The sequence below is a fragment of the Cornus florida genome, unplaced genomic scaffold (assembly GCF_030987335.1).
Source record: "Cornus florida cultivar Cherokee Brave unplaced genomic scaffold, ASM3098733v1 CherokeeBrave_3.0.0_Hap2_Chr07, whole genome shotgun sequence".
NCBI classification, from domain to species: domain Eukaryota; kingdom Viridiplantae; phylum Streptophyta; class Magnoliopsida; order Cornales; family Cornaceae; genus Cornus; species Cornus florida.
The window spans coordinates 158,158-182,836 of NW_026775577.1; the positions used below are offsets into that span (position 1 = coordinate 158,158).

General features: G+C 37.8%; 2 protein-coding genes across 3 annotated transcripts; both read left to right on the forward strand.

Moving 5' to 3' along the window:
- The first annotated feature begins 1,423 nt into the window (after window positions 1-1,423).
- Window positions 1,424-16,947, forward strand: LOC132315594 (uncharacterized). 2 transcript variants are annotated; one of them, XM_059813921.1, is made up of 4 exons: window positions 1,424-1,638; window positions 14,340-15,291; window positions 15,502-15,645; window positions 16,045-16,947. In XM_059813921.1, exons 2-4 carry the CDS (start codon window positions 14,344-14,346, stop codon window positions 16,081-16,083), a joined length of 1,131 nt encoding a protein of 376 aa, XP_059669904.1. In that variant the 5' UTR covers window positions 1,424-1,638; window positions 14,340-14,343; the 3' UTR covers window positions 16,084-16,947. The 2 variants fall into 2 exon arrangements, with proteins under 2 accessions (XP_059669904.1, XP_059669903.1); XM_059813920.1 differs by having other exon boundaries at window positions 14,335-15,291; window positions 16,045-16,945.
- A 4,067-nt stretch (window positions 16,948-21,014) lies between these two features.
- On the forward strand, window positions 21,015-21,899 carry LOC132267464 (uncharacterized). Its single transcript, XM_059768624.1, has 2 exons — window positions 21,015-21,374; window positions 21,468-21,899. The coding sequence occupies exons 1-2, from the start codon at window positions 21,015-21,017 to the stop codon at window positions 21,897-21,899; spliced, it is 792 nt and encodes a 263-aa protein (XP_059624607.1).
- The last annotated feature ends 2,780 nt before the right edge of the window (window positions 21,900-24,679 follow it).

A 24,679-nucleotide genomic window follows, 5' to 3' on the forward strand; every position in this document is an offset into this window, starting at 1 on the left:
GTGAATGGTGAAATTGATAGTCAGCAAATACGTTCATGTGAAAATTTAGTAGACGTGTTCACTAAGGCACTGCCAACCACGGCGTTCAAGAAATTGGTACACAACATTGGAATGCGACAACTTAAAGATCTCTGGCACTGATGAGGGGGAGTACTTAAAAAGGCATTGACATTTATTATACTCTTTTTCCTTCACTCAGGTTTTGTCCCAATGGATTTTTCTGGCAAGGTTTTAATGAGGCGGTTCTAACCCATGCAATACTATTTTCAGACACATAAAAATATTGTACTCTTTTTTCTTCGCTCAGGTTTTGTTCGAATAAGTTTTCCTGACAAGGTTTTAATGAGACATGTTCTTAGTGTAGCATTGTGGAACCTAAGGAGGAGTGTTACAATATGTAGGCTCCACATCATTAATGTATTGTCAGTACATATGCATTTGGATTGTGAATATACAAATTGGAAGGCAACTTGAAAAGGTAATGATGGCTCCCAAAAACATTATTAATGCATTGTCAATACATATGCATTTGGATTGTGAATATATAAATTGGAAGGCAACTTGAAAAGGTAATGATGGCTCCTAAAATTGTATTGATAAAGGAACCAAATATAATTGGTGCATATGACTGCCTTAGTCAGTATCATCTCTTATAAATAGGAATAATGTTGTATTACATGTACTTGAATGAAAAGAATTGAAACATAACAGCTTCCTCTCTCTTCGTTGTTTGTAGTTCTCTTTTGCCCTTCATTATATTTCTTTTACTTTTATAATAATGCAACTTTTTTTTTTTTGCCCTACAAAATTTGGCCGATTCTAATTACATTTTTTATTTTATTTTTTGGTGGTTGCTGAGTCAGGCTATACGGGCTTTAAATGCTGCCTAAAGTTACTGAGTGTCGTGTAACCGTGTTAAGAGGTTGAGTATGGATTGGTATAACGAGGGTCATTTGTCTCACATCAGAATCGGATGGGAAAGTGATTGGGTATAAATGGGTGGGTATGCAACACTACCCAATAGTTCGAGCTTTTGGGTAAATGGACAAGCGCCCACCCGTTTTAGTTGGTATCAGAGTCAGATCCAATCCTTGATCCAGTGTCACGCTAAGCGCTCAACTCAAAAGGCATCCGAGCGAACACCCCGGGTAGGCAAGGTGGCCTGAGCCGCAACGAGAGCGTTGCGAGTTTAAGTGGGGGAGAATGTAATAAGGGTCATTTGTCGCACATTGAAATCGGTTGGGAAAGTGATTGAGTATAAATGGGTGGGTATGAAACATTTCTCAATAATTTGAGCTTTTGGATAAATGAGTAAGTACCCACCCGTTATAACTTGTTAGTGGCTTGAGTATGGGATGGACGGGGCAATCTTGATCGGGCTAACCTTTTGAACTGGGTCTGGCCTGGCATGTTTATATTGAAACAAACCGCCTTTTATTTTCCTTTCCCGAAACGAGAAACTTGGGCGATGAAACCCCCAGGGCTTGAAACAGCGAAACTTTGAGCGGCAAGAGAGCGGTGGCGTCTGACGGCGTGGTCGGGGAACGCAGCCTTGGTGTTAACGTCGGTTGAGATGGTGACGCGATGATGGTGAGCGACGGAATTGAAGATAGCGACATGCTCCGGCGAAAATCGCAGGTACTCCTTCTGTCGTTGTCTTCTCCTCCTTTTTCTCTTTTTTTCTTCTGGCCGCAGTGGGCCTTTTTTTTTTTTTTTTTTTTTTTTTATGTTGCCTTGAAACAGTTATGTTTGGCTAGATTTTGTCGTGTTGATGGGTTTCGCTTGGGTGTTGCTTGGGTGGTGGCAGGGTTGGACGGAGTTAATGGAGTTTCCGTGAGGATGAGGCAGCGGCGAGGTTAGGGTTTGGATGGTTGAAACTGATGGTATGGGTTGTGTGAGGGTTTCGGTTCATTGTTACTTGGAGAGTTGGTGCTTGTGTGGTAGTGAGTGTCAGTGCGGTGACGGTACAGAGAGTTTAAAGGCAGTGATAACAAAATCTATAGAGACACAATTTTTGACATTAATTCAATTATTTTATCCTATCTGAGTGCAAATTTCTCTAATTTTCTTTTCACTCATACATATTCCTTGTTACTTTGTCACAAAGAATGCATGTCAATTTATTCTGTAATTCAATGTACAACCTATACACACACCATAATATATACTGCATTTGTGTGCACACTGTTAATGAGATACACGACACCCACACACAAACGCCCAATAGGTCAAGATGTGTTTTTTTACTAAATGAAATCTCTGGCAGACCGCTGACCCCAACTAAAATTCCGGAATAATTCTTTCCACTGAAGGACTTACACTCTTCCTATTTTCATCCTGTTATACATGTACGAACACACACAAACATATTTAGACAAATACAAAACAAACATATTTAGACAATACAATTCATATGATCCAAACAATACATACAATAAGAACAAATAAACACAAATCTTGATTTAGTTCCATCATCGAGAGTACTTCCCTTACCTTGTGTTGATTAACTTCACAAGCAACCCTTATCGTCATCGACCAACCACCCTAAAAAATGAGTTTATTCTCTTTCTCCTAATATGTGAAATCAAAATATCTAAAATCACGTAATTAATGTGTAATGAATGTATAATATTTAAAGTTGAGTAACGTTTGGGTCATAATATAACAAGCAACTAAAGACTTATAAATATATATATATATATATAAAGTTGAGGAATCTTCTCCAATCTCAACAAATATACTCAAATCCCAACAAGTCTCCTTAAACCCCCAATAGACCGTAACTAACGGGAGGATCACCATCTATAAGATAGAGTCTGATGAACAAACAGGGAGGAGACAATTAATACATTGAATTTTGGCTTTTCCTTGCTCAAGTAACTGACTTGATCGCTAAAGAGCTCTTGACAGGCACCACGCTAGTGTCGGTTAAGGTTCACCTCTTTGTTGTAGGGATCGGTGTTGTGCAGAATCTCGCTTTAACAGCTGGTGCTGTCTGTAGGAACGTATACTAATTTTCTAAACAAATTAGGGTTCTGACGCGATCCGATCTGAATGCCGGGGGAAGACTTAAGCATCGAGCCTTACATTGGCAAGGGCTCACCCATATCGAGCCTCACACTAGGCTTATCTAAATCGAGCCTTGCCCTGGCAAGGCTCCCCCACATCAAGCCTCTAACAAGGGCTTATACAGATCGAGCCTCGCACTAGCAAGGCTCACCCACATCAAGCCTTTAACAAGGGCTTACTCAAATCGAGCCTTGCAATGGCAAGGGCTCACCCACATCAAGCGTCTAGCAAGGGGTCACCCACATCGAGCCTCACATTGGCAAGGCTTACCCACATTGAGCCTCTGGCAAGGGCTCATTCATATCGAGCCTCGCACTCGCAAGGCTCACCCACATTCAGCCTTTGGCAAGGCTTCACTCACATCGAGCGTCACTGTGGCAAATGGAAAGGGCTTACCCACTGTGAGCCTCACAAAGGCAAGGTCTCTCACCAAGGCCCGCGGGTCTCCCGCCAAAGGCAGGATATGTCTCTCACCAACGTTGGCAGGTCTTTCATCAATGCTAGGTACTCCCACCAAGGCCAGGCAGTGTCTCCCTCCAACGCAAGGCAGTCCCCCACCAAGGCTAGGCAAGGTCTCCCACCAAGGCAGGCGGGTCTCTTAACACGTCCGAGCTGGCTCTCCCACTAAGGCAAGGTAGGTTCTCCCAAGGCAGGTCTTTTAGTAACGCTAAGCTGGGTCTCCCACCAAGGCCAAGCAATGTCTCCTACCAAGGCTAGGTTGGTCTCCCACCAAGGCAAGGCATGGTCTACCACCAAGGATAAGCAATGCCAGCGGGTCTTCCACTAAGGCCAGGCAAGGTTTCTCACCAAGGCCAGCGAGTCTTCCACCAAGGCCAGGCAAGGTCTCTTACCAAGGCTAGGTAGTGTCTCTCACCAAGGTAAGGCCAGGCAGGGTCTCCCACCAAGGCAAGGTAGGTCCCCCACCAGGGCTAGGCAGGTCTCCCACCCTGGCTAGACAATGTTTCCCACCAAGGTAGGCAGGTCTCCACCAAGGCAAAAGGGTCTCCTAAGTCCCACCAAAGCAAGGCAGGTCCCCACCAATGGCATACAGTTCTCCCACTAAGGCCAAGCAAGGTCAATCATAAAGGCCGGTAGGTCCCCCACCAAGGCCAAGCTGGGTCTCTTACCAAGGCAAGCCAGGTCTCGCACCAAGACTAGGTAGGTCTCTCACCAAGACTATGTAGGTCTCACACCAAGATCATCTATAACGAAGTAGGTTTCTACCACTATGACCATGTAGGTCTCCCACCAAGACCAAGTATGTCTTGACCTCCAAGACTAGATTGGTCTTGACTTCCAAGATCAAGTTGGTCTTGACCTCCAAGACTAGGTAGGTCTCGACCACCAAGTCCTGGTAGGTCTCGACCTCCAAGATCAGAGAGGATTTGATTATATTTTGGGAGAAATACGCGAATGTATAAATGGAAATCATGTATTGGGCAGGTTGCTAGCATATAAGGCCATTCACTAAGGATATTTTTTTCCAATTTTTAATATTTCGAGACAACGCCGAAGAAGTTGACACTCCAACCCATGGCCTTTGAAGGACAAACATAATTGGTCCTCAATTACAAGGAAGAGGATAGAGACTTTGACATTTAATAATTTACAGTTCGCATCACTAGGACATCCTCAAACACAACTACTCCCTTTTTAAAGGGCGAGCTTAGTGAAACTCTTGAATTTCCTCTCTTATTACAGGGCATGCTCATGAAGCTTCGGAAATCCTACTTCCTTATTTAAAGGGGAGCTCATGGAGCTCGGTGAAATATACTTTCCTTATTAAAGGGCGAGCTGAGTGAAGCTCCTAAAATATATTACCCTTATTAAAGGGAGAGTTGAGTGAAGCTTGTAAAATATACTTCGCTTATTAAAAGGAGAGCTGAGTGAAGTTCGTAAAATATACTTATCTTATTAAAGTGCGAGCTGAGTGAAACTCGTAAAAAATGCTTTCTTTATTAAAGGGTGAGCTAAGTAAAGCTTGACAAATTATACTTCCCTTATTAAAAGGACGAGTTGCGCGAAGCTCGGAATACCTACTCCTTATTAAAGGATTAGCTGAATACAACTACTTCCGTTGTTAAAGGGATAAGATGAAAGCAATAATACAAGCTTTAGCTTGGATTAAAAACAACTCGACTCGAAAAAAAAAAAAAAAAAAAAAAAAAAAAAAAAAAAAAAAAAAAAACCGTTTTTGACATTCCCAATGCTTGACAAGCAAGCTCGAGAATAAGGAGCAACTGATAAGGATAATTTGAAATAGGATTGTCCAAAGTCCAAACAAATATGGTAAGGTAAGTTAACTGTCCTGTTGAACAGTTTAAAAATTAAATTAAAGATTGGGATTAGGTTACAAAGTTCAAATTCAAAGTACGGAGGAATCTCCTCCAATCTCAACAAATCTACTCAAATCCCAACAAGTCTCCTTGAACCCCCAATAGGTCATAACAAACTTGAGGATCACCATTTATAAGAACAAGTCTGATCAACAAACAAGGAGGAGGGAATTAATACATTAACTTCCAGCTTTTACTTGAGAGCTCCGGTAACTAACTTGATCGTTGAAGAGCTCTTGGTAGGCACCACACCGGTGTCGGTCAAGGTTCACCTCTTTGTTGCAAGGAAACGGTTTCGTTCCTAGTCGTGTAGAATCTCGCTTCGACAATAGTTGAAGGTAGTGATTAGTGCTAGAACTAGAATGAAAGAAGGGGATGAGAATGAGAAGATGAGTGGTGAGACTAAAAAAAGTGGAGAGAAACATATGACTGGGATGAGAAAATAGAGTGAATAGATAGGCTAGATTGATTGAGAGTAGAGAAGAGCAAGAATTGGGGAAGAAGTAATAATCTCAATTCATTGTTGAAATACAGCACCATATAGGCACACCCGAATGAAGGAAGTACACAATAGTTTTTTTTTTTGTTGATAATTAAAGATTGTATAAAAAAGTTCAACAAATTTGCAAGACGGGAGACCTTATTTATATGCAAACCTAACCTTAATTAGAAGGAAATATTACAAAAATAATTCATTTTTTTATTCCTAACAGATGTAAGAAAATTCTAAAATTTTAAAAGGGCCTCTAGCTCAATGGTATAACCTCCCCATCCTTAAAGGGGAGGGGAGGGGTTTGAGCCCGGGCGTGGGCAAAACTGTGTGAATACTTAAAAAAAAAAAAAAAAAAACTCTTTTAACTTTAGCTTTCCTTGCCCCTCTTAGCATAGGATAGATTCATGTGTAGTTCATATGTACGGGGAAGCTTTTGATGCACTTCACTTAGTTTCTGATGTAGAGTTAGCGCAAGGCGTGAAGGCTCGAGATCTAAATCTAGACCTAGAGGGGGTTGAATAGGTCTTGGTAGTTTGAATAACTATTTTAAGTAGTTTTAAAATTTTAACTAAAATTTCAATATTTTAAAGATCAAATTACAACGATAACTATCAAATCAAGCATATAAAGTAAAAGTAGTAAAAAGCAAAGCGATCATAGGGATTCTTATGTGGGAAACTCCAAGGGAAAAAATCATGGCAGCTAGTCCAGCCAGATCTAATTCACTATATGAAAGAGATTTTCACTAGCTTAACAAGTCATAAACCCGGAATCTAAGAAGTACGAATATGAATACATATACATGACACGTTACACCACACACTGACACAACAACATTACAAATCCTAAAAAATTAAGACGCAAACATGGCTGATAATAAATATGTATAATTCATATATTGGATAGTACATTATAAAACTAACATTACTTTTAATTAAGTTGAGAGTAAAAAATACTAAATTACAATAGTTATCCAAAAGAAAATCTCAGATCACATTAAGTAACAAACTACAACATCGATTATCTCATTCAAGAAGAGGAAAAAGAAGAGAGAATGGGTTGTAGTAGTGTAGTTTCTATACCCCTTTATATAATTTGTTGTAATTTAAATCCATAACTAAACAAAAATTTATAGTTGTATAGAGAATGAAACGAAAGGAAAAGAAAAAAAGAGAGGGAATTGGCTTAAGTAGAATTTCTAAAAATAGAGGCTTGTTAAAACAAAAAAAAAAAAAAAAAAAGGAAAAAAAACAAAGGAAAGAGAATTTTATTAGGAGAGAGAGAATCAATTAAAGAAAGAAAAAAAATAAAGACACAAGGAAAACAAAGGTTAGAGGCTTGTTAAAAAAAAAAAAAAAAAACACTAAAGGAAAGGGAATTCTATTAGGAGAGAGAGAGAATCAATTAAAGAAAGAAAAAAAAAAATAAAGACATAAGGAAAACTAAGGTTGTTAAGGAAAAAATAGTCCTTTGTTGATAATAAAAGAGATAATCTGTATAGGAAGAAGGGGGATTGTTATTAGGAAGAAGAGGACAAAAGGAAAAGCAAAAAAAAATGATAAAGATTGGTTGCGAAATAGAGCAAGATTCTTACCATTTTCTCTTTGTGGTTTTTTATAATTCAAACAAGTAATAACCATAAAAAGATCAAATAAATAAAAATGCTTCACAGGTTTCAATTAAAAACTTTTTTTTTTTTGATAAGTAAAGATGTATAAAAAGCGCTCAAAAGGGGAGCGTGTCTCAAGAGAACTACACAAGGCCAAAAAGAGCCTCTAAGCCTTTAAAAAGGCCAAAAAAATCGACAATATCCTTTAAAGATCTATAATCTCTTCCCGAAACCTTGATATTGTTGATTTTATGAGCTCTTTGAGTTCATAGGCTCCGTTTTGTCTTTGTATAGTTTGGGACGCGTTCCCCTTTTGAACGCTTTTAATACATTTTACTTATCAAAAAAAAAAAAAATCTCTTCCTGAAACCCAATAAAAAGAGTGAAAATAATAGAGAATTTAAGAATAAAAATAGGCATCTCCTTTCCATCGAAATATCTCCTATTCCTCTCGAGCCAAATACACCACCACACACAAAGAGGCGTAGCCCTCCAAGCATTCTGAATATGAGCCCCCACAGAACAACCTCTCCAAGCCGCAATCAACCCTCTAGAGGATCCAGGCATGAACCAGAGAATCCCAAACATACCAAACACCAAGTCCCAACATTCCTTGGCCATGGAGTAATGTAAAAGAAGATGATCCACTGTCTTCTCATCCCAAAGGCGCATATAACACCGATTGACCACCACCTTAATCCTCCTTCTCAAATTTTTCTGGGTTAAAATCCTTCCCAAAATAGTGGTCCAAGCAAAGAAAGCCACCTTGAGGAGAGCCTTTGAACGCCAAACAGACTTCCACGGGAAAGGACCTCCAGGCTCTGTAAGATACTTGAAGAAGGACCGAACATCGAAATGACCCTGAGCGTTGGAAGCCCAAATCCAACTATCTGAATCTCCAACCATAACTCCCTGACGATATAACAACTCCAAAAGACGAGTGGCATCCTCAATCTCTCAGTCCTGAAAAAGACGCCTGAATCGAACATGCCAAACCAGTCTCCCGCTATCAAGATGATAACAGTTGACCACCAAGGCCTGCCTATCCGTAGCAATCCTGAAGAGCCGTGGGAAAGCGAGAGCAAGAGAAAGGTCCCCACACCAAACATCCTCCCAAAAATTGATCCTCCTGCCATCCCTGAGTCGAAAACGAACATGTTTGGAGAAGTCATCCCAGCCCTTTCGAATAAACTTCCAAACCCCCACACCCTTTGGACCACGCACTTCAAGAGAATTCCACCTTCCTCTGCTCTCCCCATATCCACTTTCAATGACCCTCCTCCAAAGCCAATGCCTCTCCACCCCAAACCTTCACAATCATTTCCCAAGGAGAATTTTATTGAAAGGCACCAATCTTCTAAATCCTAAACCTCCATTCTGAATTGGCCTACACATTTGCTCCCATCGAACTAGGTGAAACTTAAACTCCTCTCCTCTTCCCCCCCACAGAAAATTACGTTATAATCTTTCAAGAAGAGGGAATTTGGAACAAAGAGATAAAATAAGTGGGAAGGCATGAAAAGGTGCTCTTAATCAGAGTGACCCGTCCACCATTGGAAAGGTACTGCTTCTTCCAACCCGCCAGCCTCCTCTCAAACCTATTCACAACAGGATCCCAAACCCCCACACACCCTGAAAGAGCTCCCAGGGGCAACCCCCCAACCAACACCAAAATGCTATTTCCAACATTCACCTTAAGGGCGGAGACAACTTGGAACCAGTTCAAAATGCATCTCAGATATCTGAGCTGGGACACATTCGCATCACAAAGCACCAAAGTATCATCCGTAAACATCAAGTGGGAGATCTCCAACTAACTAGCAGCATCCTTGCCCACCTGGAAACCTCTCAGAAAACCCAACTCAACAGCCCGCCTCATCAATCTACTGAGAGCCTCCATCACAAAGAGGAACAAGAAAGGGGAAAGCGGATCCCCCTGCCTAAAGCCCCTCAAGCTAGAGAAAAAACCCGTCGGAGCTCTAAGCTCCATTCACAAAAATAGAGAAACGAGTACTGGAAATACAAAAATGAATTAATTTCCTCTAACGCATTCCAAACCCCATCCTCTCCATCAGGTAGAGAAGGAAGCTCTAACTCACATGATCATACGCCTTCTCAATGTCCAACTTACACAGAACACCCAGAACCCCACTGCGCAATCTGGAGTCCACACACTCGCTCTTGGGAATGAGAGCAATGAAAGTGACATTCAAGCTCTTCTCAAAAGAGCCCTAAGTGTGGAAAGCATGAAAAGTGGCCATCACCTCCCCTTTAACCACCTCACAGTACTCCAAAAGGAATCTCATTGTAAACCCATCTGGACCTGGGGCTTTATCCCCGTTATAACTCTTCAAAGCAACCAAAACTTCCTCTTCAGAAAAAGGCTCCTCCAGACCAGAGCACTCTTCACTAGAAATAGAGTCAAACTGAGCCCCTCAAGCAAGGGTCTCCACCCAGCAATCTCTGTGAACAACTTCGCATAGAACTCAGTAATACCTTTGCCAACCCTTCCTCCTTACACAAAAACTCCCCTTCCACCCGAATCTGCCCAATATGATTGCCCCTTCTATGGGCATTGGCCAATCTAGGGAAAAACTTCGTGTTCTTGTCACCCTCCTTGAGCCATAAAGCTCGAGACTTTTGCCTCCACGAGATCTCCTCCATGATAGCAATCTCCGCAAACTCCGCCTGACACTCCACCTTCCTAACCTTCAAGGAATCCACCAAGACCCCTGACCCTCCATCCGGTCAATATCAGCAATCTCAGAAAAAACCCGATTCTTCCTCCAAACAAGATTCCTGAAGACCTCTTTGTTCCAAATCTTGATACTTTCCTTAAAAAGGCGCAAGTTACCTGCGAGCGTATGACTTAGGGTACCAACCACCCCATACCCTTCCCACCAGAATCGGACACATATTCTCGAATCTGAAAGGAGATTGCCGTCTGCGCAACCCACTGCAATCCAACATCAATGGAACATGGTCAGAGATAGGGCGAGTCAAAGTAGCCTGAATAGCATCAGAAAACTTCTCCTCCCAATCTCCCGACCCAAGGAATCTATCAAGCCGAGAGAGGGTAGGAGGAGAGCGACCACTAGACCAGTCCTCCCTCCAAGGGCAAATCAACCAGCCTAGAAACATCAATAAACGCCGAGAAGGACTCCATGTCAGACGTCCACCTACCCCTCGTCGATCTCTCAAAAGGAGAATGAACAACATTGAAATCCCTTCCAACACACCACGGCAGCAAGCATCACCTTCTAACATCCCTTAGCTTCTCCCATAGCAAATGTCGCATAATGTCCTCCGTAGGCCCATAAACTCCATAAAAGACCCAATGAAAACCATCCTCCACCAAAGAGAGCACACACGAATCAGAGAATCTCCCAATCCGAGATTCCACCAAAGACACCCATCTGTTATTCCACATAATAAGGTTTCTTGCAAACACACCACATGACCTCCCCCTTTACTAATAATTGACTTCACCACTTTTCTCCTCACCGGGTCATTGAGACCCCGGACATTCCATGACAAAATTTGTACATCCATATTTTTAAAGCTTTTAAAAGAATTCCACATATTTCATGTTTTAACCTTTTTTTTTTTTTTTTTTCAATATTTCTAAAAATCTTTGATCAGACGCGCATGTCCAGGGCCGTTTCCAATGCACGCCCGTCTAACATGTGTTAGTCAAGGGTATGCATCTCTAGTTACCTCTTGACACAAACTCATCTACCAAACTCTCTCCTATTAGATGAGTAGATTATAATATATATATATGTATATATGTATATATATATATTAGATGAGTATATATATAACAAATGATGTAGTTTAGTTGAAATATATTTTTAGTTACATAGATATTAATGGTGACTTGGTGCTATGACTTGATTGCGAATATTGATGGTTTTCAGGGATTTTTCAATGTCAAGGGGATATTTGCCCAAGAAATTGATAGTGAGGGATCCATTTTGCCCAAATATAATACAACTGAACAGACTTGCAAATATCTCTCAAACTATTATAAATCACAAATGAAGCGTCGTTACTAAGTGTGGTCCTCGTTAATCTAGGGTGCTGAAAGTAGGGTTGCAACTCGGGTGGGTTTGAGAGGTCAAATCTAGACTCAACCTGGATTACAGAGACCTCAGTCCAAGCCTGAGCCTGACCTGACCTTCAATCTGAAGAGCTTAGCCAAGCTTGGGTTGATTAAGTTTATAACAGACTCACAGTGCATATTTTTCTAGTGTTTTCTATAACCTTCAACATTCTAATTTTTGTAAATTTTGGCCATTACCATAATTTTCCTTATTACACAACCAATTTTGATTGACACGTGGCAGTAAGGGTTGTTGACTCATGTTGATGGCAATGAGGGTTTTCTATTTTATATTGATTACAGTTGTAATGAAGTTTTCTAATCTTAGTTTGCTGTTGACAATGATTGGTTTCTAACTCTTGTTTGATGATAACAGTGAGAACCTTTGATTGGTTTTTGCAGTGACACCTAGGGTTCTAACTATGGTTCAATGACATTGGCAACAATGGAAAGCAATCCATTCTCTAAGTGAGCCTTAGATGAAGGATGGTGGCTAGGATTTTTAAGTGACAACCGCTAGGGTCTTTTCAGTGAATCACAATGAAAGGGAAGAGAGAGGGTTTTCCTATTTGATCTAAATGAAAGGTGTTAAAATTTCATTCATAATAGTAACAATAACATGTCGGATTGGCTTGGATTGTCAATCCCTCTACCCAAATCCCAACTTGAGTCGGGTTGTCTATTTCCTTCTACGGAATAGAGTTGCCCACGCCTGGTGACGGAGCAAGGAAATTTACTGAGATGAAGGGGGAAGGAGGGTTTTAGGGGGGGGGGGGGGGGGGGGGGGACAAAATGATAAATATAAAAAATTATATTTTGATTGAGAATACTTTTATTTGTGACATTTATAATTGTTCTCGATGAATTTTAATATTAAGCAAGATTTTCATACAAAATTGAAGAGAAAAATCATGTATATTTAATAAACAAAATTATGCAATATAAAACGAACACAAATGTATGCTTGTATTCCAATGTGTGTATATCTCATTTCCTCTTGTAGTGCATACTATTGAGAATTTTCTAATAAGTCAAATTATTTGCTTGCAATAAATAAAAAATTAATGAAATGAAACTTGTTTTTGTATTGAAAACTTGAACAATTTTCAGTTATGTTCTCCAAATAAAAAATTAACTTATAATTAGATTAAATCAAATAAATGAAGAATTGTGCAGTTTACAATATGAGTCTTCACATTTTATAGCGGGTGTATATTCATGATTTCCAAGTATCATATACAAATAAAGTAGTTTAAAGAGAAGCAGACACTTTTTTTTAATTTTTTTTTTTAGGTTTTGTTTTCATACCTTTTTAGAGATTGAAATAGCTGAAAAAGAGCCGTGTAGTATAGAAAAACAGATGATTAAAGATGGAGATATGAAGTGCCCAATGATAAAGGAGAGAAAGAGAGAGTGAATTTGAGACTAAATATTAGAAGTATGGGACAATTTTAACATTTATAAAATTCTATATGTAAAAAATTTGAAGGGGCACTTCTAAAATCTATATATACAAAAAACAAGTATAAAATGAGAGAGAAAGAGAGTCGATTAGATAAATATTAAAGAATATCAGAGGGGGCAGATTTATATATTAGAAATTTTTTCATAATTTTTGTGGGGACACTTTCAAAATTTTACAGAGTTTATAGGTGTATAATAAAAATAAAAAAAGTTCAGTGGGGGTGTACGTAGCTCCGTGCCTGCCCAAGCCTGACAAAAAATTGAGTTGGGCTTGCAAACCTAGCAGAGAGGAACAAATTAAATATAAGCTTTAACCTCTGGCATCATATGTACAAAGTGGATGCTCTTGAGATTCGAACATGAGCTCTCAAACTCGACAATCCAAGCATTTTACAACGACAACAGGGAATGACCCCTAAAATGAATCAAAAATAAAAACCAAAACAGAAGGTGTTTACCTACAATTCTGTGTTGTGAGAGAGTTTGGAAGAAATAAGCAAAAAAGTTTGGAGAAATCTAGATTTCAAGCTTTGACACATTAAGAATCTGTGGGTTAGAGAGTTAGGAGGACAAGGTTTATGAGAGATCTCGTGCGAGCGCGCACATATAGAGAGAGAGAGAGTTCACTGATTGGGAATTGTTTTGAGAGAGAGAGAGAGCACTTAAGGGGAAGCTTTGGTGATTGGGGATCATCTTGGGGAGAAGAGAAAAATGAAAGAAGACGATAAGGGAGATGACTCAGATGAGGGATTTGTCCAAGAGAGGAGTTCACTTCTGGATTTGAACACACACTATGGGTTTCTGATGTTTGACGGAATGTCCAATATGTTTCCTTTGTATGAAGTGTTTTTACCCATTTGTTTGCCACAACACAAGGAAGCATAATTTTTTATTTTTTGTTTCCATTTCGGGTTCTCTGTTGATTTATTTTCAACTCCAGAAAAGCATGCACACCAAACATGTTTCTTCTTCAACTTCCTTTTATTGTTTTTTGCAACACAAAACAGTAGCATTGCCAAACGCACACATAGTTCACCGTACATATTTCCCCAGAGATGTGCATTAATAGGAAATGGAAGCTCAAAATGTGAAAAATTTAATGAGAAGCATGTTAGGAAATCTCATGTGATACCTTGGTGAAGTGATTGGCAGCTTTTTAAATTTTATTGCAATTTTAAGAATAAAATGTTTTGGCTATTAACAATGCCGCCTTCTTTGTTGCCATTATTTGTCGTTCCACTCTTTATACCTCTGAAAGTGAAGGGCAATGGATGGGAAGAATGTTGGGGAATTGTGTAGTCCATGTAAAGAGGATGTGGATACAGAGCATTGCAAGGTTGACTTTACCTTAGAGCAGGAGAGTCACAGCCCAGACATTGCCAATGTCGATGTAGAGCAATCCACTTTATTTGCAGAAGAGGATTTGAAAATAGATGAGTTGCCATCAGTTGGCATGGAGTTTGAATCAGAAGAGGACTCATATGTGTTCTACAATAGATATGCTAGTGTAGTTGGTTTTAGTGTCCGGAAAGATTTTTTAAATAAAAGTAAGGTAAATGGTGCAGTTGTATCTAGAAGGTTTACTTGCTTCAAAGAAGGATTTAGGCGGAAAGACAAACGCGATGTTCATGTGAAGAAACCACGAAAACAAACAAGAACTGGTTGTTTGGCACAAATGACCATATCTCGTCAACCAAATGGTAAATACCGCATAATCCATTTTGAAGCAAATCACAATCATGATGTTGTCAGCCCACATCTAGTTCACATGTTACCATCACAAAGGAGATTAGCATTTGCTCAAGCTGTTGAAGCTGACTTTAGAGTCCAAGAAGACCTTAAGTTGGCATCATCAAGTCGCTACAAGGATATGTGCCTTAACGTAATTAAGATATCAGCAAGGGCTGCCAAATCAGGAGAAGCATTTCAGTTTGCTGTAGAACAATTTGATAAGGTGATACAAGAGGTGGAAAAGATGATGAACGTAAAACCTGCTGATGAGAGTCAAATTTGCAAACATGGTGCAAGTGATTCTGAAAGTAAATGTGTGGCAAAGAGCGTTCACAATGATGCAGCTCAACACAATATTTTTGCTGGTTCTATGAAATTTAGCGAAGATTTACAGGCTCCTGTTTCAAACACCATTTCCTCCATTCCATGCCTGACACCAGCTTACTGTTCGGTTCAACTCCCAACTCCAAGTTTAGTTCCACAGGTAATATACTTTTAATTTTTTATTTAATTAGTTTAGTTTCGCTGGTAGTATACTTTTATTGCCTTCACCTTAATTTGTATATTTTGTGTTCTGATGATTTCATTTATGGAAAAATCTATCACGATGGTGCTTTCACCTTAAGCTCACCATGATAACCTTTCTTTGATAAACCTTGTCACAATTGTTATTTTTTGTGTGCGCACTGCGCAGGGGTTGGATGGTGTTGGAACAAATCCCTTGATCAGTTTCACATATGAAGCACCAAATTTAGCCATGTGCCAACAAAGTGATTACAGCTTTTATCACCAGTCAAACGCTAGTCAACATGGCTTTCTTAGTCATATGCATTTACCGGTAATCACTTATCCGTCTTATTATATTGATGATAACTTACATTTTAGTATTATTTTGGAAAGGATTGTGCGGGTTAAGTTGTTCTCTAATCAACATTATTGGGTATAGCACCAGTCAATTAAGCCCCGAATAAGTTCTCAAGCCGATAATATTTGACAAATTTGGCTTTGGTTATATTGTTCAGCAATTTAAATTAGTGTAAAGTGCAAAAAACCATCCAAACATGCATATGGGCCTTGAAGTATATATAAAAAAAACTAATAGGGTATTTTTGGGTTTTCATCGGGTTAATGGATAATTTCCAACAGTCACATGACACATTTTTGAAATTAAAAAATTGCATTTTCAGATGACAGCTGCTCATTGCATTCTAAAGAAGTTCTTTTCATTGACTTGTAGACAATGGACTCTGAAGACCAACACACTCAGTCTCCTTGATTTACCGTCCTTGGTGGAAAATTAGATGCTGCACTTGTATGGTTGGTGGGGAATTTATATGGTCGTTATGTTTGTTTCCTGTAAATAGGGTTACATAAGCAAGTGAAAATATAAAATAGTTTGCTCACGTGAAAATATAAAATAGTTCTAATGAATATGATAGGATGCAAGTAGACAAATCTGCTGATAGATTTGGATGATGAGGGAGAAGAAGATGAAGAAGAGGACGTTTCAGCTTAAGAAGGGTCAGGAGAGGTAAAGCTTGTTTTCGTGAAGCACTTATGTGTGTGTTTTTTTCTATTCTGCCTGAGCAGCCTGACAATGTTATTTGCTCGCCAGCAAGAAGTGAAGATCCGAACTGATTTTATCGGACAATGCCAAAACAAGTAGGGCATAATTATTTCCAATGGAGTTCTTTGATCCGGTGACTAACTGATCTACATATCCCCTCCAATGACCAAACACATATAGAAAATAAAAAATAGAAAAGAAAAACAAGAAAATAAAAAATAGAAAAGAAAAACAGTCTCTTCTTTTCTGTACCAGGTAGTTTAATTGTACTTTCTTATCTTTTTAAAGTAGTTGGCCAAAGGGTTTAAGTTCTTGCATAATAAATGGGTATGTGAAAAAAGAAAAAGAAAAACTCAGCTGTTTTCCTTGTAATATGGGGAAAAGTCTATAATTGATGACATTGTGGCGTCAGCTAAGAGAGGAGTTATGAGATAGGGAATTTTACACACAAATTCACTCGCATCACATTTTGTTGCACAATGTCAGATGCCTATAGGCTATTTTCATTAAACGATAATAATAATTTTTTTTAATGGTTTTTTTTTTTTTTTTTTTTTTTTTTTTTTTTTTTTTCTTCAGTTAAAAGGTAAGCATTAAACGATAATAATGTTCTTTCTTAGTGAATTCACTTAATTTGGTTTTCTTATTAAAATAAATTATAAAAATAATTTATGCTATTTTGATGACATATTCTCATTAAATTTGTATAAATTTACTTTTAATTCTTGAAATTATTTGTTTAAATAAATTTAAGTAATATCAAAATTTTTAATGAATATATTACATGAAAAAAATGTATTTTTTATTTAAGTAATTTATTAATTTGTATGAATGTATTGTATGAGAAAATGTATGTTTTATATTTAAAAAGTTTAAACGGAGTATAGTAAGTTTTATTATAAATAGTAAAGTTTTAATAATAAGTTAATAATTTTAAAAAATAATGGTTGCAACTCTATTTTGTTAATAATTTTATAAAATGATGGTTGCAACTCTATTTTTTTATAATATAATTTAAAAAATAGTAAGTATTGGGGACGCACGCAATTTAAAATATCATAAATATGAAAAAAAAAATCTAAGTATAAAGCAACTTAACCAAAGTATAAAGCAACTTAACAAAAAGTAATTACAAATATGATAATTTATATAGAGTACTTTCATATTTGATAAATATTTAAAAAATTGAGACAAAATTATCCCTATCTTTTAAAGAATTTTTCATTACCTCTTTCTCTATATACACACCTATGTATTTACACAACCATCATCGGACCACCACCACAACTATTGGACCACCATCCTTTCTTTAAACACCATCTTTAAACAGGGGCGGAGCCAAAAATTTAAGGTTGGGGGGTCAGATTTGAACTATGTAACAAAAATTTTTAAATTTTATAAATCAATTGTAATATATTTGTGAGGATCGGAAATTATTTTCCTTTTTTCCTTATTTTATTTTGTGCGTTTTCATGTTCGGGTCACGCAGGTCTAGTGTTCGGGGTTTATTCCCGACACTATTCATTTATTTATTTGAGACATGTTGGCATGGCATATTTATTTTGTGTGACATATACATACACATATGTTAATATTTCTAGTTTTGTGGCACATTTGTGATAAGTAAACATTTGGTGGGGCCTATGGTTCACTAGAACGAAAGGTGTGTATGTAGTGTAGATATTAAGAGAAACCCATTTCTTCTCCCCTCTTTTGCCTACACTTTCTTTCTCTCTCACCTCCATCTCCATTTTCTTGTTACTTCAAGCTTCCACCATCATTTTGGCCTTCTATCTTGATGATTCTCACCTTGTGTTAGAAGAGAAAAGTACAAGGACATTGGTGGCTACAAAACCCTTCTTCCAATTTCGGATTTGGAGCACATTTATTTTTTTGGAGTAGCTAGGGTTTGCTCCTAGCTTGAGGTAGGGGTGTATTGTGCTTATAACCTAAGAATTCTTGGGATTTTATGACCATTGTGTGAGTTATTCATATACTTGTGTGTGGGGGTTGGATTAGAAAGCTTATATAATGACTTAATTGCATATCCATAATGTTTCATTGAGTTTTAATATTAATTTTCATGTGTAACATGTTATTTGTTTCATTGTTAACATTATTGATGTTTGTTAAAGTACTAAATCTTAGTGTGTACAATTACTTGTAATTAAAGTGCCTTACATGTTGTGGTTGTTCATGGAATTATCATGTATTTGTTATCTTGTGAGGATTAACTTTGAAGATGTATATTTCTACGATGATATTAAACTTTTATACACTTGAAATTTGATGTAATGATAACATGAAATCACATGACTTTAAAATACCCAATTTGTTGACATTGCATCAAAGAGTATGCCATTATAATGATTTGGACCATAAGACATGGATTAATTGTGTGATTAATATAATTTATGTGCGCTTGTGAAGTGCAATTTGGGAATATCATGGTATATGAATTATTTTGTGGATTTGTTTGTTGATTTTGGAAGATATTCAGGAGTTGTTACTTTGAGAATGCGAAGGCTTGGCGCTCAGGGGTGAAACATGAATTTCCTCACTTTATATTGGCCAATTGGTTGGTTTCCAGCGAACTAGTAATTTGAGAATGACTATTTTTATGTAGGCACATAGCATGACTATGTGACCGGGAGTGTGGGTGTGTTCCGAGTTATCCTATTAATTGATTTCGACTTTTATTTTCAAGTTAGCATCTATGTGTTATTACAACTTGTGGATTTATGTACGTTAGACTATATTGTTTATAAGTTAGAATCTAGATACCCTTTTTCTCTCTAATTGCATTTTTGGGCGATTTAAGGTTTATGACTGTATGCGTGGTGCAGGTTTGGTAGGGGTATCTGATGGAGGGGGCTTCAACCTCCTTCCCCCCGCCTGTAGTCTCTACTGTCTGGCCAACTACTATACCTACATCATCTAACGCTCGTCCTTTGTGGCGAAGTTGTTTTGAAGGAGGTGAACTCTTTCGTTAATCTTCATTATGTTAATACGGCTATTGGTTCTAAAGGTTCCATTACAGAAGAGGACGTTGCAGAGGAAATCAATTACTGGAAATCTTCAGTTGTTGGATATGTGATGGGTAAGCGGCCATACTATCCCCACTTCAAGGCCTTTATTGAAAAATATTGGTCCAAAGCAATCACCTTGGTGTATCTGAAAAATGGGTTCTTCATGGTGCGCTTTCAACATGCAGCCGATGCGCAGAAAGTGTTATCACGTATTCATACATTTGAAGGACGCGTAATTATTATTAAGCAATGGAGTAAGAACGTTACCCTAAAGAGGGAGAATTTTGATTCGCTTCTAATTTGGATTCGTGTGCATGACTTACCAGTCCATTGTAGAAATTCCATTTCATTATCTAAGGTTTGTTTATTGTTCTCAAAGCCGATCTACATCGATGAGCCCTCTTTACATCGTGATAAAGGCGAGTTTGTTCGAGTAATGGTTGAGGTGGATGTTCGTCAGGATCTACCAGAGTCTATGGTGATTGACATACATAGTGAAGATTGCATTGTTAATATTGAATATGAATGGAAACCAGTGGTGTGTTCTTTGTGCCAGCGAGTTGATCATGCTACAGCTAGATGTCCGCAAAAAGTTTTGTCTAAATCTAAACCTAAGCCGAAGAAACAGTTGGTGGACAAATGGGTTGTGAAACATAGAGGGAAAATGGTGGAAGTGGAAGATGGACACCATGTGCTTGATAAAGAACCTGTGCGACAGATACAAAGTGCTCAAATTATTACTCATAATTCTTTTGCGGTGCTTGATCAGGTTGGAGAAGATACAATTTCTGAGCAAGAGGGTCAGGGTTCTATACTGGCTGTTATTCCACATATTGATTTGGTGATGAATAATAATCTGGGTAATAATGAATCTCCTATGGTGAGGGATAATTCTTCAATTGCTATTACTAGAAGGGATATCGTTCTGGACTTATCTGTTGATCCAACTTATAATGTCTTCGATCAAAATACAGTTGTGGTTGAAGAGGTTAACAAGATTGTGGAATGCAATTCTATAGCAGACTCTCATTTACCTATTACAGAATCATGTGTTGACAAGAGTGTAGAGGAATCATTTCTCCATACCCCTCATAATCAAAAATCAGCTGATAATGAGGCAATTTTAAAGGTGGAGTTGAGCAAGAAATCTAGATGCCGAGCCTTGACTGCTTCTGACAGGGTTACTCGAAGCCAAGTAGGAGTTCCTACCCCAACTCCCTCCACTAAATGATTGGTTTTTGGAATGTAAGGGGTTTAAATAAACCCAGAAGGCAAAGGGAGGTTAAGAACTGGATTACTAAGGAAGCTTCTCAATTTGTCTGTATTGTGGAAACTAAAGTAAAGTTAAATTCCTTTGATCTTATTACTAATAGGTTAAGGATTAATTCGGAATGGATTCATAATTATGATACATATGATTTTGGAAGAATTTGGGTGGGATGGAATCCATTATTATTCGCGGTGCAAATTCTCGACGTGAAGGCTCAATGTATGCTGCTCAAGGTTAAAGTTCTTGAAACTGGTGAGTATTTCTTTTATACTCCTGTTTATGCTTTTAATTTGGCTAATGATAGAAAAGGACTTTGGGATTCTCTTGTTTAATATACTGCCATGGTGAATGGTCCTTGGATGGCTATGGGGGATTGGAACTCCATTAGATTTTTTAGTGATAAAAGGGGTGGGAGAAAAGTTCCTCAAAGGTTACTTAATGAATTCAATGATTGCTTGCAAGATGCTGGCCTTACTGAAGTACACCCTACTAATGGAGATTGGTCCTGGTGTAATAGACGGCAGATTTCAAGGAGAATTTATGTGAAATTAGATAGGGTTTTCTTGAATGAGAGCTGGCTTGACAATCTTCCAGGGACTAAAGTTATGTATACTGCTGCAACATGCTCAGATTACTATGGATTGGCGATTCATATCTCTAAGGAGTTTGCAGCTGGTCTTAAACAGTTCAAACTTCTTAAGGTATGGTGTCAACAAGGTTGTGTTAGACCTATTGTTCAGAAGGCTTAGGATAATGTGGTGACTGGTAATCCTATGCATATCCTTTTGAAAAAGTTAAGGCTTGTCAAGACTGCTATTAAAGAGTGGAACAAAAACTGTTTTGGTGATGTGGGGGAAAGATTGATTCAGTCCAAACAGAAGCTTAATCAATTACAGTTGCAACATTTGATTGATCCTAATGATAATAATTTCCAGGCGGAACAAGAGGCTAGAGATAATTATCAAGCTGCTGTTGTTGATCATGAGATTTTGATTGCTAAAAAATCTAGAATCCTTTGGTTGAAGGATACTGATAGATGTACTGGATATGTCTACAACAAAATGAAGCAACATAGAAATTTCAATGCCATCACTATTATGGAACATGAGAATGGACAAACAACTAGTGATCTTAGTTTGATTAGAAGCTGGTTCATTGAATTTTATCACAATCTTTTTGCTAAGAAAAATGAAGAGATTCCAGAGGTTATTCATACTTCTAAATAGCTGCAGATTGAAGAGGTTGAGGCTTTTGATAGAATGGTGAGTACTGAAGAAATTCAGAGTGTGGTGATGGGTTTCAATCCTGACAAGTCCCCAGGGCCAGATGGTTTTCCTTCACGGTTTTATCAAACTTATTGGTCTATTGTGGGCAAGGAGGTGGTTGCAGCTGTGCAGTATTTTTTCTCAAATAGCAACATGCCAATTGGGGTTAGTAGCTGTTTTCTTACCCTTATTCCAAAGGTTGGAAATGCAAAGAAATTAGGCGAATTCAGACCAATTGCCCTATGTAATTTGATTTACAAAGTCATTACTAAAATAATGGCTAACAGATTGGCTTTGGTGTTAAATAGTCTGGTAGGTCCTGAACAAAGTGCTTTGTCAAGGGTAAGAAAATACAAGATGCTTTAATTTTGGCTCATGAGATGATTTTAAGGGACCAAGACATGCTTATATGGCTTTAAAGGTGGATATAAAGAAAGCATTTGACTCAGTTTCTTGGGAATTCTTGTTGAAGATTCTGAAGGGATTTGGATTTAGTGATGTTTGGATTGCTTGGATCTCCACAATTCTTAATTTTACTAGATATTCAGTCCTGGTTAATGGCTCCCCTCAAGGTTTTATTCAGCCGGGTAGAGCTCTTAGGCAAGGATGTCCTCTCTCCCATCTGTTGTTTACTTTGGTTACAGAGCATCTTTCTTCTATTATTAACACTGCTTTTCAAAGGAATGATATTTCCATTACTCATGCTGCTACTCAAACTCAACCTACATTGAACCATGTCTTCTTTGCTGATGACCTGTTGATTACGTGTAAAGCTTCTATCCCTAATGCTAAAGTTTTTGATGGTTTATTTAAAAAGTTTGAGAAGTTAATAGGGTTACAAGTTAGTCAACAGAAGAGTTCTATAATTTTTTCTAGAGCAGTTAGAAGGAAATTAACTATGCTTAGAGTTTTGAAGAACAGTTTCCCATTAAATATTTGGGGTTACCTCTTGGACCTTATGGATTGAAGAAAGCAAATTGTCAAATGTTAATTGATAAAATATTAAGAAAGATTAACTGCTGGTGCACTAGAATGCTCTCCGTTGCTGGTAAAATAGAACTTGTTAGATCCACTGTCAATCCTATATTTTTGTATTGGTGTAGTATTACAATGTTCCTGTCTTTGTGATCAACCAATTGCAAAAAATGTGTAGGAACTTTATATGGGGTAGTACTGATCATTCCAAAATCCATCTCATGAGTTGGGATAAAATTACTAGAGACAAGGCTGAAGGTGGTCTTGGTTTGAGAAAACTTGTTGATATTCAGTTTGCCTCTAGAGTTGTTCTTACTTGGGATTTTTTGGTAAGTAAAGATCGGCTTTAGGTGTCTTGGTTCAGAAACAAATATACTCCTTCATCAAGTTACTGGAATGCCATTCCTAAAATCACTCATGCTGTCATTTGGAGATCCATGGTGGAAATGAGAGATATTATGTTGCAGCATGTTAATTTCTGTGTTGGGAATGGTTTGACGTTTCATATGCAAGATCCATGGTGTCATGGTATGACCTTCTCTCAAAGATTTGGACATCGAATCTTAAGGTCTTTGAATATCTCTAGATCTGCTACATTGAGCATGTTGTTGAGGAATGGTACTTGGGACTGGCAGCGTTTTCAGGGGCCTGGACTACTACAAGTTAGATCGTTTCTGAATGCAGTGCCTATTCATGATTCCATTGATAAGTTCATGTGGGAAAAGGGTAAATTTTCATTCAAGAGAGCTTGGCAGGTCTGCAAAAATCAGGTGGTGGAAGTTGAGTGGTTAACATTTTGCTGGGGAAAAGCTAGACCAAGATGGTCTGTTACTGCTGTTTTTATTCTTCGTAACAAAGTGCCGTCCATGGTTAATCTTCAGAGAAGAAAGGTTTGCTTGTTGCCGAGATGTACCCTTTATCACACTGCTATTGATTCTACTGATCATATTTTTATAAATTGTAGTTTTGCTAAACGTTTTTGGAGCTGGTTATGGGAGCTGTTACAATGGAATATACTTCAGTTTGCTACTGTTGCAAGTACTGATGATCTTTTTAACTAGTTTAAAGCTAAGTCTACTATGTGATTTTATAAGACTCTGTTTGCAGCTTCTCTTTGGGGTATTTGGCATGAGAGGAATGCTAGGTTTTATGGACATGATATTGAGCCGGAAGTTGTTGCTAGAAGTTTATTGTTAGAAGTGTTAGATATTCACAATACTTCTATTTCTGATTTTACTTGTTAAATTCTATGTTTTTTACTCTTTGCTGAGGTTCTTTTATAGCCTTGGCTCTGGTTTTTCTCTGGCTTAGGGTTTGGATGCTTGTATCCTTACTCTTTTTGGTGCTTTTTCATTTTCTTTTTCTGGGGGAATGCCCTCTGTGCTCCTGTACATATTTTTCTTTTCTTTTTATACAACCACAATTATGAAAAAAAAAAAAAATACACTATATTGTTTATGCTTGTCTTGATGAATGGATTAATATTATTTATGCTAGACTAGAATGATCCTATTTAGGTTTCCCTTGAGACTAGACTAGACTAGACTAGACTGATCCGATGACTCGGATATGGATTGAATAACAAATCCGATAACTCGATAATAATCCGAATTCGATAACCCGATACTTCAACAAATCGGACATGGATTAAGGGTAATCCGATCCGATTAAATTTTATATATATATATATATATATATATATATATATTACATTGCAATATTGTATATTATATATGTATGTTATATATATTGAAATGCAATCAACC